Genomic DNA, 13,982 nt, shown 5'->3' with positions numbered 1-13,982 from the left:
TTTGAAATTTACCGCTCTACAACTTTGTGAAAATAATTTTCCTCTATTTTTTAAGGAAATACATTTATCGAGCCGTTTTTTAAAAGGTAATTTTGTGACCATTTTCAAAAGTGCTGGGGCAAATAGTATCAGGCATGGGATATTAGCACATTTTGATTCGCTTTGTTACGGGATTCCGTAAATTAAAAAAAAATACCTTGATAACATATTTTCATAGGAAATTTATTCCTCTACACCTTTGTAAAACACAGTTTCCTCTATCTAAACGATAAAAACGCTTTTCAAGCCATTTTAGAAAAAAAAAACACACAAAAGACTGCAAATCGTTTGACCAATGCAAACAACAAGCGGCGACACATGGCATTGACGTTTCTTTTTGCCATGAGACATAATAAATTGTTTCGATTTTTCTCACTTTTTGCTCCAAACCATTTGTTACTTTTTACCCCAAGTGGTCATTCTTAATAAAAAGATTTCTTGAGAGAAGATTCTTTGTAAAATTCTAAAATAGATAGCGGTTTCGTATTCAAAGAATCCAAATCATTTAGGAAGAAATAATCATCAGTGCATAAATTTTGAATAATAACTAGGTAATAATTTAAATATTCTTCAAGGAAAATATTTCAAAAATAGGACAAAAAATTTTGAAATTTTTTATTTTCCAAATTCCTTGTTCGAATTCTAAGAAACATACAACATCAAAGAAGGTCTATGGAAGCTATCTATGGAAAAAATTTTAAGCCGCTATCTTATTTATCTGGGAAGATATTGAATTTTGAAATTTTCGATTTGTGACTTTTTGCCCCAGTCTCCCCTACAGCTAAATAAGTCTGAAGTAAATGAAACGTTCTATCATATTTCTCGCAAGAATATACTGAAGTTTCAACAAAAGAAATTTTAATACAAATTCTATTCAAAATTTAACGTATTTAGTGTTAATACCTTCTTAAATGAATAAATATTTGGATAGAATACATTGTTCATTAAATATTGAAAAAAAATCTTTAATTTTAATTAATTTATTTGTAGTGTCCAACTTTACCCTCAAAGTGTCCAAAATTACAAGCTGTCCCAAATAACAAGCAGTTCTCTTATGTGTAGTAAATTAATTCTCATAAACACAGTGATATGTAATAGGTTAGTTATGCGTGTTAATTTTTTGTAGTGCTATTCATTTTCTCGAGTTTTATTTAAGAATGTTACAAATTTAACAAGAATGATGTTTTTGTAGAAATATCCTACAAATTGTAATCCCGTAAATTAAACATTTGAGCTGATTTATTTCTACCATTTAAAGTTAATCCTTACGAATAATGCCTTGTAATTGGAGTTTTTAAGCCTGAGCTCTATATACTTAGTCGAGAATCAGTATATGTACATAGTATACAATGAATTTATATAAAAATGCATTACTCTGTAAGAAGAATTTCCCTTGAATGATATGTGTACTGAAAATTAAACATCTTTTTTCTATTAAATCTATTTTCTTTTTTTTAAATACGTATTTTCCTCTCTAATACCTACATATTTTAGTCGTTGCAATATTCATTCTATCAAAAATAGAACATCTCTGGAGGAAAGATTTTTTTTTGAAATTCATAAAATATTGACATTATTGTCAAATGATAAAAATATATTCAGAATATATTTGTGGAGCATTTCTTGGGAAATTATTGTTTATTGATGTGATTGTCTTAAGAGAGTTCAATGTTGAAAAAATTCTACAATTTCATGACATTTTCTCTACAGGCTTTTGTCTCTCAGTTGTTCCAGGAAAAATATTTCTGGTACAGTAAATATTTGCAGCAATGCAAGACATAGAAAAAAATAAATCAATGAGATTTAATGTTTCTTTTCCTTATGGAGAATTTATATAAATCATTTATTTTTCATATAACTTAAGTATATATAGTTATTTTTCCCTGATGTAAAACTTTTTGTTGAACTTTTGTTAAAAGTTTTTCATTTCGATGCCTTTCGACTTAAGTATACAAGTTAGTGCAGAGAAAAGAAAGAAAAGGTTAAGTCCTTAATGGCAAATAGTAGAAATAGCAATGGCTGTTGACAAGACAATTTATTTTTTAAATAAAACCGCTGACGTAAACGAAAATCAATGGAATGCGACACTTATTCGACTTTAAACATTTACAACTGAATTCCTGTTAAAATTATACGACACAAGAGCTAGTTCTGTGAACTTTTCGTATCAAAAAAAAAATACAAATTGAGTTCAATATGAATTCTATATGCATTTCGATTTAGATAAAAGGCGAACTTTAATTATCGTGCTCCAAATAAAAGATATATTGCGCTCTTTTTTTTTTAATCTCCCTTTGGAAGTTCATTCTGATGTTTCATTCACATTCAATCAACTTTTTTACATTTTTATTTTTGCTACAAAACTTTCTGTTCACTGTATATATAGTCTATATTAGCTATTGAGATTTGATCTTAATCATTGAAAGCAATTCCATGGAGTTTCCACGATATCTGAAGGATTTGCTCAACATTGATTTTTCCTATTGAACTCCAGCGACACGGATTTATCCTGTTTTTTTTTTTACTGCTAGGACTCTATCGAGTGAGATTTTTTGACTGCACAAAATTCCCACTTTACCTACACAGAAAAAATATTTTATAAAATTGTTCGTAAGTGTGTGTATATTCCTATTGGAGACTTACGAAACGCTCGTAAATCGTATAACCCACAAACAAGTTCGTAAAATTTTGCGCATTTTACAAAAATTGTTCGTTACATAATTACATAACGAAGATGTTTTCTACAAACTTTTGTTCGTAAATGTTTGTAAACACAAGGAAAAATATTTATAAAGTTTAGTTATTTGTTCGTAAAGTTTTGCAGACTAACAAAAATTTATGAACAAATGTTTGTAAAGCACAAAGAATATTCATCAAGTGATAATGCTACGAACAATTATTTTTGTAAAAAAATTATAGACTTTAATGGATTTAAGGAAGTTCCGGCTTGAGTGAAAACGGATTGAGAGAATTTGATATGAATTGACTATTACTGGGATATTTATAAAATAATTTTTTAATTGCAATGTATTTCTTATGAACTGTTGGCGTTGAAAATAGGCCGGAAAAATTGGCGCTGAAAATGTCTTGCATACATCATGGCATGTCCGTAGTTTATTCAAAAGACCTCTACTGTAGGTATGAAATTCTTCTGTGTCACTGGAGTGAATTTACGGGCTTTTTTCGGTCCCAAAAATTTCTTTCAAAGCGGAACTCCCTGTATATTTACGAACAATTTTACGGAATATGTTTCTCTATGGATATAGGAAAATAACGTCTAATCTTTCGTAATAAAGGCATCTTGTGACATTTCATTTTATTGGGACCGACAAGAACCACTCTTAACCCTTTAAGGACGAGGGGGTCAATTGGGGGTTAGAGAAAATCATTTTTTCCCACTTTTTAGAGCATAACACGACTTTGGATAACCCTAGGAAAAATTTCATTTCTGGGTCACCGGTGACCAAATCGTTCTTAAAGGGTTAATGGCTTTATACACCTAGAAAAATTGCATACGCACAGGATATAAGGAGTTCCGCTTTGAATGAATTTTTCGGGACCGAAAAAAACCCGCGAATTAACACTCCAGTGACACCGTAAAATTGCAGATCTGCAGGAGGTATCTTTGAGATAAGTTATGGAAACGCTGTGATGTATGCAAATCATTTTCGGCGCCAATTTTTCAGCCTATTTTCAGCGTCAATGGTTCATAAAAAGTGTATTTCAAATTTACCGCGAGAAAAATATGTGCATACATTAAGGGGCATTTCAAAAATTATTTTATAAATAAGCTCCCAATAGTAGGTAATTCATATCAAATTCTTTCAGGCCGTTTTCTCTCAAGCCGGAGCTCCTTGTATTTCTTTCGAATAAGCTACAGAAATGTCTTAATATATGCAAATATTTACAACGAAAATTTTTCTGTATTAATTGTTAATGAAAAAGGTTTTTCAAATGCTCTGCGCCAATAATATTTGCATACATTTAGGGGTATTTTAGAAATGATTAAACGAAGTGACCAAATGGTATGCGCAAATGTGAATAATTGGGTTTGCCTAATTCCATTAAATGTATAATCCCAAAGTACATAATCTTGTAACCCCCTGTAACCGTTGTAGATACGAACTAAGATTTTGTTCTATGAATGGTTTTTAAATTCAAAGTTTAGAAATGCTCTAGAGACCGTAGGGGAGACAGGGGTAGAATTAGCCAGCAAATGAAGCTTTTTTTTCGCGCATGATTTGTGAAAAAATGATAAAGTTTGTCTAATGTTTTTATGTTTCATAAGTAGCATTAAGATATTGGCTGTATACAACCGTATAGTTCAGAGCTCTCAAATCCTTGGCTTTTCCTAGAGAGGATAATGAAAAAAGTATGACACATTGGCTACACCTGCCCCGGCCTGGGTAGATTTAGCCACTTTCGGGGTGCTATTTGCCACCAGTTTTCCAGACGAAATTTTAAAACTAGAAACACCAAGTGTTATTTCACTTGATCCACTGAAGCCCACTGATACTAAATATGTAACTTAAACCTAATGAAAAAGACTTTAGCCGACTTTTTTATGACATTTTTGTAATTGCGGCAAAATTGATGAAAATATCCTGAAAAAATCTATTTCACAAATTTTTCATCCGAATGGCAATATTGCTTGGAATATCAATAGTACTCTTTCATCTAACAATTATCCATCTATTAGTGAAAAATCATTGATAGTTTTAGCCCGCCACGGAAGAGTGACTACAACTGCCCCGAGGGCTGTTTCAGTGTTTATAATCTTATATAAAAAAGTGGATAATTATTATCCAAGTGAAAAATATTTTTTAATTAGGTTTATTAAACCAGAAACGAGGTAAAACTATGAAATCATGACTACAAACTCAGAAAACCGAATGCTGGTCCAAAAACTGAAACATCAAAACTGCAGTTTTATACCCATTTTATAAAAATGCTTCTAAATTGCAGGATAACAGGATCAGACTTATAAATATTTCTGGGAATATGGGGATGTGTTCCTACTTTCATTAAAAAATACTTTGCTCAAGGTACATTTTAAGGGAACCGAGAAAAATCCACTGTCTACTTCTGCCCCTGGCTAATTGTACCCCGGTCTCCCCTATTTGTCAACCGTACGGTGATATCTTTAGTTTTTTAGGAAGGTTTTGGAATTTTTAACGAGTCTGAAGAGGTTCCAAAGGATTATTAACCGGTTAAGAATCAATAAATATTTTTTGTCCGAAATTCAATTGTGTTACTCAAAAACTATTTCAAACGATCTTTTAATTGATTTATAACACATTTTGAATCGGTTCAAATCGGTTGTGAACCAGTGAGCTCAGCAGCAAATTCTCAATGAATTGAATCTGTAAATAATTTTAGTTATAGGTAAATTTTGTACAAGTACTTAGCGGGTGTAGCATCCAAGTCACGAATTCGTGCTAGTTTATTTAATAAACAGAAGACAAATTGACATTTTAGTTGGGAAATAATTGTTATACATTTTTTCTCTATCCTTAATATGCCAGATCGTTGATGGCAATTAATTTACGCTGGAAGATTGCACTGAGGCGTAAAATTAGTTACAAATCGAGATTCTGTCACAGAGTAATTAGTGGTAGAAAATAGAAAGATTTTCCAAATGATTTAATTTCATTATCTGTTGCGTTATATCCCTTGTCATTTCTCCAAACTTTTCCTCATCAAGAGTCAATATAATCGTTTTAACTGTGTGGAGCAAAGTTAAAGATTCTAATCAATTAATTTTCACTAAGTAATGGGGTTCCTTCACATCTCTATAATTTACACACAGAAAGTGAAATAGATGAAAAGGTAATATAATCAGATTCAATGGAAATGTTCTTCAATGTTTTCAAAAAGCGAAAGAAGTTTTCATTGCTTTTCCCAAGAATAAGGAAATCTTTTCAAGTTTTCAAGTCTCGATAGACAAAGTTTACTCATTGGACATAATTATACTTTACATTCTTTTGATTTTTGTTCTATAGCAAATTTCGATTCCATAGCAATATATAGATGCTCTATAACTTAAGTCTGCCTTCGTCACGTTTGAACAATTAAAGTTACAACATCAGTAGAAACTCTTGGCAGACAAAATACTATCATCTTTCTCTACTACGGTTTTGATAAAAGTTCTATTTCCAATAGAAGAATATAAATGAAAAGTTGAAACTATGCTACCGCATTTTGGAGATATTACGCGAAAAAATGCAGCGGAGAAAAAACTTTGTATTAAAAGTTGTTGCATTTTTCAGAGCTTTTGAACGATATCAAAATTTTTTGTGTAATTTTCAATTTAATAGCAAAATTAAAATGAGTTTGTAAAAAATCTCATCTAAAAAGAAAGTCTACCAATTTTTTCATGATTTTAGGATATTATATTATTATATTATTGTTCTACTTTATCATTTGGTCAAAAATCGAAAAACTAGTAGATTTATGAAAAAGAAGACTACATTATCCTAAAAGAATTGTTTTAAAGAAAAAATATACATGATATGTTTTACGAATATTATATACCTAGGGGGAAGTGGGGCAGCTTTGAAATTGGGCTTTTATCTCCTATTTTTAAATGAAATTTAGCCTTATCATGATGTAATTTATTTTCACAATAATATTGTTGACCTAAATTATATCGGAGTAGGGTTCAGTTTCATTTAAATATAGAAAAAAGCCCAATTTCAAAGCTGTCCCATTTCAAAGGTACCCCACTTCTCCCTATATATAAGAATATCGCAAATTCTTAACCCTCTGTCAGGTAATACCGTCTCAAGACAGTCATCACAAAAATCATATTTATACTCTGACCACAAAGTTTTCTTTATTTAAATTGCTTTGGTCCTCTCAGTCATAGTCAGGGGGGTGACATTAGCTCTGAAAAATGCGACCGATATTAGTGTAAATTTTTCCCTGTTTTCGTACACATTTCGCGAGATATCTCCAAAGCTACGTAGTTTGTCAATTTGGGGTTTTCGGTTGCCTATTCAATATTAAATTGGCTTTTATTTTGCATTTATATTTTTTGTTAATTCATTTTACACTGACAGAAAACATCTAATAAACCCAAAAGTTTTTTCGGCGCTCTAGAAACATATGGGAAACATAGAAAATGTCATGGACCTGGTCATAGTCGTATCAAAATTTCTTATAAAGGTTTAAAATAATTTTGATCTTCGTTTCATTTCTCTGTCATCAGTTTTGTGTTACAAGTCAGAAAAATAGCAGCAAAAACTAATGGGGTTTTAAAAATTGCATATTTTATGAATATCATAAATATGGTGAAAATTTTGGCAAACTTGGCAAATAATGTGCATATTCTGCAAATATTTTAACCATATCTGAACCCCTTAACTTTACCTATATTGATCCATTAAACATTGTTCAAACTTTGCTGAATTATAAATTCTACATTATTTATTAACTAATATATATCTCAATAGCCTTTTTTAATTTTTTGTTCGTATTATGTAACGGGTTACGTGGGTCACGAAGATTGGAACAATAGCATATTTTAAATTATGTTTTCTGAAATTTTCATTTCAACATTTTAAAAATTGAACCGTTATGATCTGAGTTTTGGGCAGCTAAAACAAACTTACTTTGCGATAGATAAAATTGCTGGAGTCAAAAAACTAAATATTTTCTGATAGCAAATGTGTTAAACTCCTGAACGGAGGATTTTTGAAAAAAAAATGAAATTTGGATTTTTCTAAAATTTTTGCGTAGAGAATTACCATTTTCGATGTGTTTTACACCACGTTTCGTCTTCAAAAATGTGTTGTGATGAAGGCACCATAAAATTCTTCATTCAAGTACTAGGGGAATGTGGGCATGGTGCGCACAGAGTAAACCTTCAAACAATGCGAATTTTTTTTTAAGAAAATTTATTTATTTTAAATAAAATGCCTTTGAAACTGTGCGTCTCTTAGAGGCAAAATATAACAGGCAAGAGGATAATGCGTGTCCACCGCCGTCTTAGCGTTGGTGACCAACCTACTCCGAAGCCAAACGGTGGAAATTTTCTCTCTGTTTGCCAAGGTTCGGGATTTTGACATTTTAAAATTTTGGCTTTCGGGGTTTTGGATTTCGGAATTTTGTCTTTCGGGATTTTAACCAGGACCCTCTGAGTAACCTTACCAAAAATAAGTTTTTTTTTTCAGAAGGATAGGGGAGACCGGGGAGGTTTGGGACACTTTTTCATGTTTTGACTTTGAGAGAGTATTCCAAAAAATCGCCATAATGTATTACAAGTTCATGCAGTCTATATGATACTTATGGGTATTGACTTTATAAAAAGCACTCGATAGAACCTGGAAAATAACTGAGTTTTCTTGGTGAATATAAAACATTTAACTTGACGCTTTGCCCCAAACCTCCCCAATTTGGGGCAGTATGGGACGCAAAAGGGGATGTTTGGGACGCATTTTTTCTCGCGCAATTTGCATTATTGGAGCGTGTTAATTAATTTTAAACACTAAATTTAACAGAAATAAAAATGTTTAATCTTTTATTTCATACTTAGAAAATTAATATCAATTTTATTTGTACAGTAGAGTCATTTATTGTCAATCAATTATTTGAAGTATTTTCTTCTTATTTTCCATCCACCTTTCTTTGCTTTTTTTAATCCACATACCGCAATCATGATCATCAAATTCCTGAGGCGAGTAGATTTTCTTGCAAGTTAGTTTTGAACTCATTGACTGATTCTTGTTTGATTTTACGACAACTGCATGGTATCTGTTTTTTTTCCTTATTTCTCTGAATAAGCTCTCGCCTTGCCTTTTCTGGAGAACTTGTGAGAATTGTAGAGGATATTGCTCGAGAAAATTTCAAGAAAATAGTTTTTAACGGGATTGTGCAAAGGTCGAATACCCTCTGGAGAAGAAATTATTGGTTCCCAAGACATTGGTGGTTTAATTGTATCTGTAGTTAGAGACATCTGCTCAACTGGTAAACTTTGCACAAGAGAGAGATTTTCAGTACTGGGCATTACTCTCCATTTTGACAATAAAAAGTTGCACGCCACCTACAATCTTGTCGAAAATCAACGTTCCATTCATCCCCTTTCAGGTGTCCAAAACATCCTCGCGGGTACTTTTCGTATCTAAAACTTTTTAAGTAAAAAACAAGAGCGTATAATCTCTGAAACTTTTATAAAAATTGTTCCCAGATTACACTGCTATAGCTAATGAGATAAAAAAGTTTTGATTATATATCGCTGATATAAAATACAAAGAATTAAACTGAGAAATCAAAAATATACTAGTTTTAACAGTTTTTAAAAAAGTGTTCATAGAATTAAAACAATAAAACTGAGGATATCCATTCTTTTAGTCAAGATACATCTTAATATTGCCTACGACTGAGTAGTGGTTAAATTCCATTTATTTCAAAAATTAATGAAAAAATCGCCTTGTCCCACACTATCCCTGTCCCAAATCTCCCCGGTCTCCCCTATCCATGTTTAAATATCACACATTTATATGCCTAATGGTGTCTACACAGTAGAAGCAATTTTTGTCAAAAAACGCCTTTTTTAAAAAAAAAAAAATCTGACATTTCTGCCTACAAGGATAGGGGAAATTTTCTTTGAAAAGGCATTTTTTTAAAGAAATTTCTCCTAGTGTGTAGAGGCCTTAACTCTTTCGTCTCTTTTGGGACTCTGAGTACCCAAAGCAGCATATGAATGTTCTGTGAAAAACAATGTTTTTTAATTATTCAGAAGTGATAAAATCCTATTCTTGTGGATGATTACAAACTAAAAGGATATCCAAATGTAAGATATTTTTTGTAGAACCTCAATTAATTCCTGAGCTTAGATATTTTTGATTAAAAAATTGTACAATTGGCTTGCAGCATATGCTGCGGTCCGGAAAGAGTTAAGAGCTTGAAATAAATATTTTTTGCCCTTAAGGTGTCTACACATTGGGAGCAATTTTCGTCAAAAATTGCGTTTTTGACATAAATTTGACGTTTCCCCCTACAACGCTGCAGGGAATTTCCTTCAAAAAAGCAATTTTTGACAAAAATTGCTCCCAATGTGTAGAGGCCATTAAGAAGAACTAATTTGACTTCACAATTAGTTTGTGGAGCTATATTATAATCACGGTAACTCCAATTCCATTTAAAAATAGAAGAAAAAGCTCTACCTCAAAGATGTCCTAATTAGCTACCCCAACTTCCCCTACCAATTTTATCCATTTCGATCATCGCTATCTTATTCGAAGCATTTGTATACATTTACCTAAAAAAAATCTAATTAATCATAATCTTGTCTGAACTTTCCAAAGGATTCAAAATAATTCTGCTTGTGGTAGTAATTATAATAAATTAAAAATGTAAGTCAATTTCCTTATAAGTGACACTTCAAAAATACTCAAACTTGTCCAGAGCATTCAGATAAAACTTTTGTGCCTTTGGCGCTCGATCCAATGGTCTTATAAAGTTTGAAAGTTCTGATGAAGAGTACTTTCCAATCAACTCAATCTGCTCTGTGTCTTTTCAGACAACAGAACTACGAGAATTGTACCAATTGGAGCATCTTGAGGACCTTAGTCCCAACTGCGTCTTGAGCGACATGCTGGTGTACGATGACTCCAATCACGATGGTCACCTGAGTATTAATGAATTTTACCAGGCCTTCAATAAGATGTACAGTGTCTCAGTGGTGTCTCTGGACAAAGTTCTGGAGACAAATCACCTAACTGCCCGTTTGGGTGACAATGTTGAGATAAAATGCGACGTCACGGGTTCTCCAGCTCCTCCAATTGTCTGGCAACGAAATGGGGTGGATCTGTTGACGTTGGTGGAAGAGAATATTCGGGTGTTTACAGATGGGGGTCTCTATTTGACTCACGTTCAGCTGGTTCATGCTGGGAATTATACGTGTCATGCACAAGGGAATGAAGATGTTGTGCAGACGCACATCCTTACAGTGCACACAGTGCCAAAAGTGCGTGTAATGCCGCGAATTCAGTCGCGAAGTTTAGGTGAGAATGCCGAGATGTTTTGCCATGTGACTGGGGAGCCCTTTCCGGCCGTTGAATGGCTCAAAAATGACGAGGCCATCAAATTGGAGACACCAAATAAATACGAAGTCATTGGCAATGGAACCTCACTTCATGTCCTCAATATCACCTATTCCGACACGGGAGCTTTCATGTGCCGTGCACAGAATATTGGAAGCGAAGTCAAGGACATCAGTTCATTGATTGTCCAGGAGGATGAGACACCAAGTACGTGAGTTTGTCGTATTATAAATTTAGTACAATTTAGGGGCGGGAGAGATAGCGTTAAAGGTGAGGCGGATAGAAAAAAAAACATTTCCACAAAAGGTGTAATTTATCATGGAATTTTCTTCCCCATCCACATTCTATATTGAATTCAAAGTTTCTGGGGAGGTTCTTAGGTGAAAACCGATGTGGTAAGAGCCCAAATAGACAAATACCTTACAATTTAGCGTGAAATATTTTACGAATACTGCAGAAGAATGTTAAATATTTCTCAAAGTTCTAGTTTGGAGGAGTTTACAAAATTTTAAGTGCCATAATACGGATGAATTATTTTCGAGATTATAATAGGAATATTTCCCCATGCTCTTACTGTGTTACTTAAAACCACTCATATCACTTTGGTATTTTGAAGAGAGATTAAATTTCATGAAAATTATCCCTGATTAAATTGTAAAAGAGATTAAATGCTTTTTAATTAATTGGGATATTTTTGTATGCCGTGTTTCGGGAAAACAAGTTGCCTCTTGCAAAGAAATCGAATTAATTTTCCAATTAAAGAGACAATAGTGCAATAACATAGCTATTAATTTTTGTTTTAATTTTGTTTTAAAACAATTTCAACAGTTATGTTTTTCATGTATTGTAGTATGTTCACATTATCACAGATTCTGTTGAAAACTCCCATTATACACCTTCTTAAAACTTACTAATTATTGCTCAAACCCGACTACGGAGAGAATAATTAGTTTTAGTTGAGATTTCTATAACGATGTGCGGTAACGTGAAGACTTTAGTTTTTAGTCATTAGCATGACTTTCATTATTCTCCAGATTTTAAAGATATACGACGACGTGTTATCCGTTTTTCTATATTCGGTTATGTTTTTTAAATTCCTTAGACACATATTTTATTCATGATAAAAATATTATTATTATTATTTCATTTGTTTTGATATACGGGGATATTTTTCCCATTTTGTGAATTATTCAGTTTACAAAGTCTTATTCCGATATGGGAAATAATGATCCTTTCAGACACTTCAATCAATTGCACCGGGCGGTAACTTGACTTACAATTATGACACTCGAGTCAAAGGTCACACCACGGACCCCATAATGAATTATTATTGCATATAATGATTTTTTCTATGTGAAAACCTAAATTTTGGGAAAGCGTTTTCCAACCGATAGAAGAAAATTGGGATTCAATTAAAGGCCTTGAAATCTCGGATAAATTCGAACAAGCTTAAACCGGTTATAAAGCAGTAATACACTATATTTTTTTCAAAATTCTTTTATAATTCAAAGAAAAAATCCAAACTTTAACGGAATGTAATTTAGATAGACAATAATTATGGGTCTGTCTACATTTATTTATAGCTAGGCCCAGCTTCATTTACAAATATGCGAAAAAATGCGCTTTCAATGTATCCCCAGCTCAATGTAGCCCCACCTCCCCTAATTTGCATTTAATATAAATACCATAAATACCATAGATGCGAATGACTTTGCACTCTTATTTTTTGTATGTTTTTCTTTAATTCTATCGCTGAATGATGTACTTTATCGATCCGACCTATTCTGTTCGATCATACTTTAGAGCTAGAATTAAAGAAAAGCTTACGAAAAGCAAGGGTGCAATTTTCACCCCCATACATTTTTTTTGTGGCGGATACAGGGTCAAGAGCCCAGTTAGTGAATGGAAGGGAACCCCGGGATACCAGGAACAAATTATGAACGGGGGGCGCTACATCTTATCCAAGATTGATCCATAGATTCAGATGTCGATCATTAAGGATTGATAAACGAAGATTTGTTTAGTGTCAAGAGTGTAGCCAGGATTATAGCAAGAGGGGGATCAAATTGGAGATCATGGATCTGTGAGTAGCTTTATTGGAGGAAATTGCATTTTAATCTTGACAATAATGGCCCAAAATTATGTTCTTCGACCAAAAAGCATTTTAGATGTTATACCTCAAAAATCAACATAAAATTAATTTCAGCCTAATTTAAATGATTTTAAGTGGTTCAGATATCTCATAAACAGTTATCATTAATTTAAAAAAATACCTTTTCTTGTTTCAAGAAGATTTCGGTAATTTACGCATTTTCATTGCATTTACCGTATTACCTTATCTCATACTCGGTGGCACTAAGTAAAAATAATATAAGAAAATTAAAGAAATAAAACGAAAATGCGATAAACGGTGAGAAAATAAATAAAATTTTACGAATGATTTCTCTTACAGTTTTTTTGCTCATCGTTTATCGAATTTTCGTTTTATTTCTTTAATTTTCTTGTTTTCATCTAGTACCACCGAGTATGAGATAAGGTAATACGGTAATGGAAAATTTTTTGTAAGAATTGCAATGATAATGCGTAAATTAAGGAAATACGGTGAGGTTACGGCGAGCATTTTATTCTTCTTCTTTAAAACGTTCTTTTGTGTTCAAAATTAAAAATTTAAATAAAATTTAATCTTGGCGGATTTCGTAAGGTAAATGCTTACTAAAGCCACCAAGAATAATTTTCCTTGAAGAAAATGGCGAGAAATTGTTCAAAAATGGAATAAAAAATGTTATTTTTAGAGTCTCAAAAACTTTTTTAAAGTTTCTTTCAAAAATTCAATTCTAACTCTATTTTGATTATTTTGGGATCAAACTCCTAGCTAAATAATCCCCAAAACCGCTTTCA

General features: G+C 32.3%; 1 protein-coding gene across 1 annotated transcript in view; it reads left to right on the top strand.

The window, feature by feature from the left end:
- The window catches only part of LOC129802353 (follistatin-related protein 5-like), a 62,445-nt gene that overhangs the window by 6,413 nt on the left and 42,050 nt on the right, over window positions 1–13,982 (top strand). Inside the window, exon 3 of the mRNA XM_055848094.1 lies at window positions 10,562–11,291. Coding sequence (XP_055704069.1) covers window positions 10,562–11,291 — 730 coding nt within the window. The remainder of the gene's footprint in view (window positions 1–10,561; window positions 11,292–13,982) is intronic.

The sequence above is a fragment of the Phlebotomus papatasi genome, chromosome 2 (assembly GCF_024763615.1).
Source record: "Phlebotomus papatasi isolate M1 chromosome 2, Ppap_2.1, whole genome shotgun sequence".
Classification (NCBI taxonomy): Eukaryota; Metazoa; Arthropoda; class Insecta; order Diptera; family Psychodidae; genus Phlebotomus; species Phlebotomus papatasi.
This window is presented reverse-complemented; position numbering and strand designations above follow the sequence as displayed.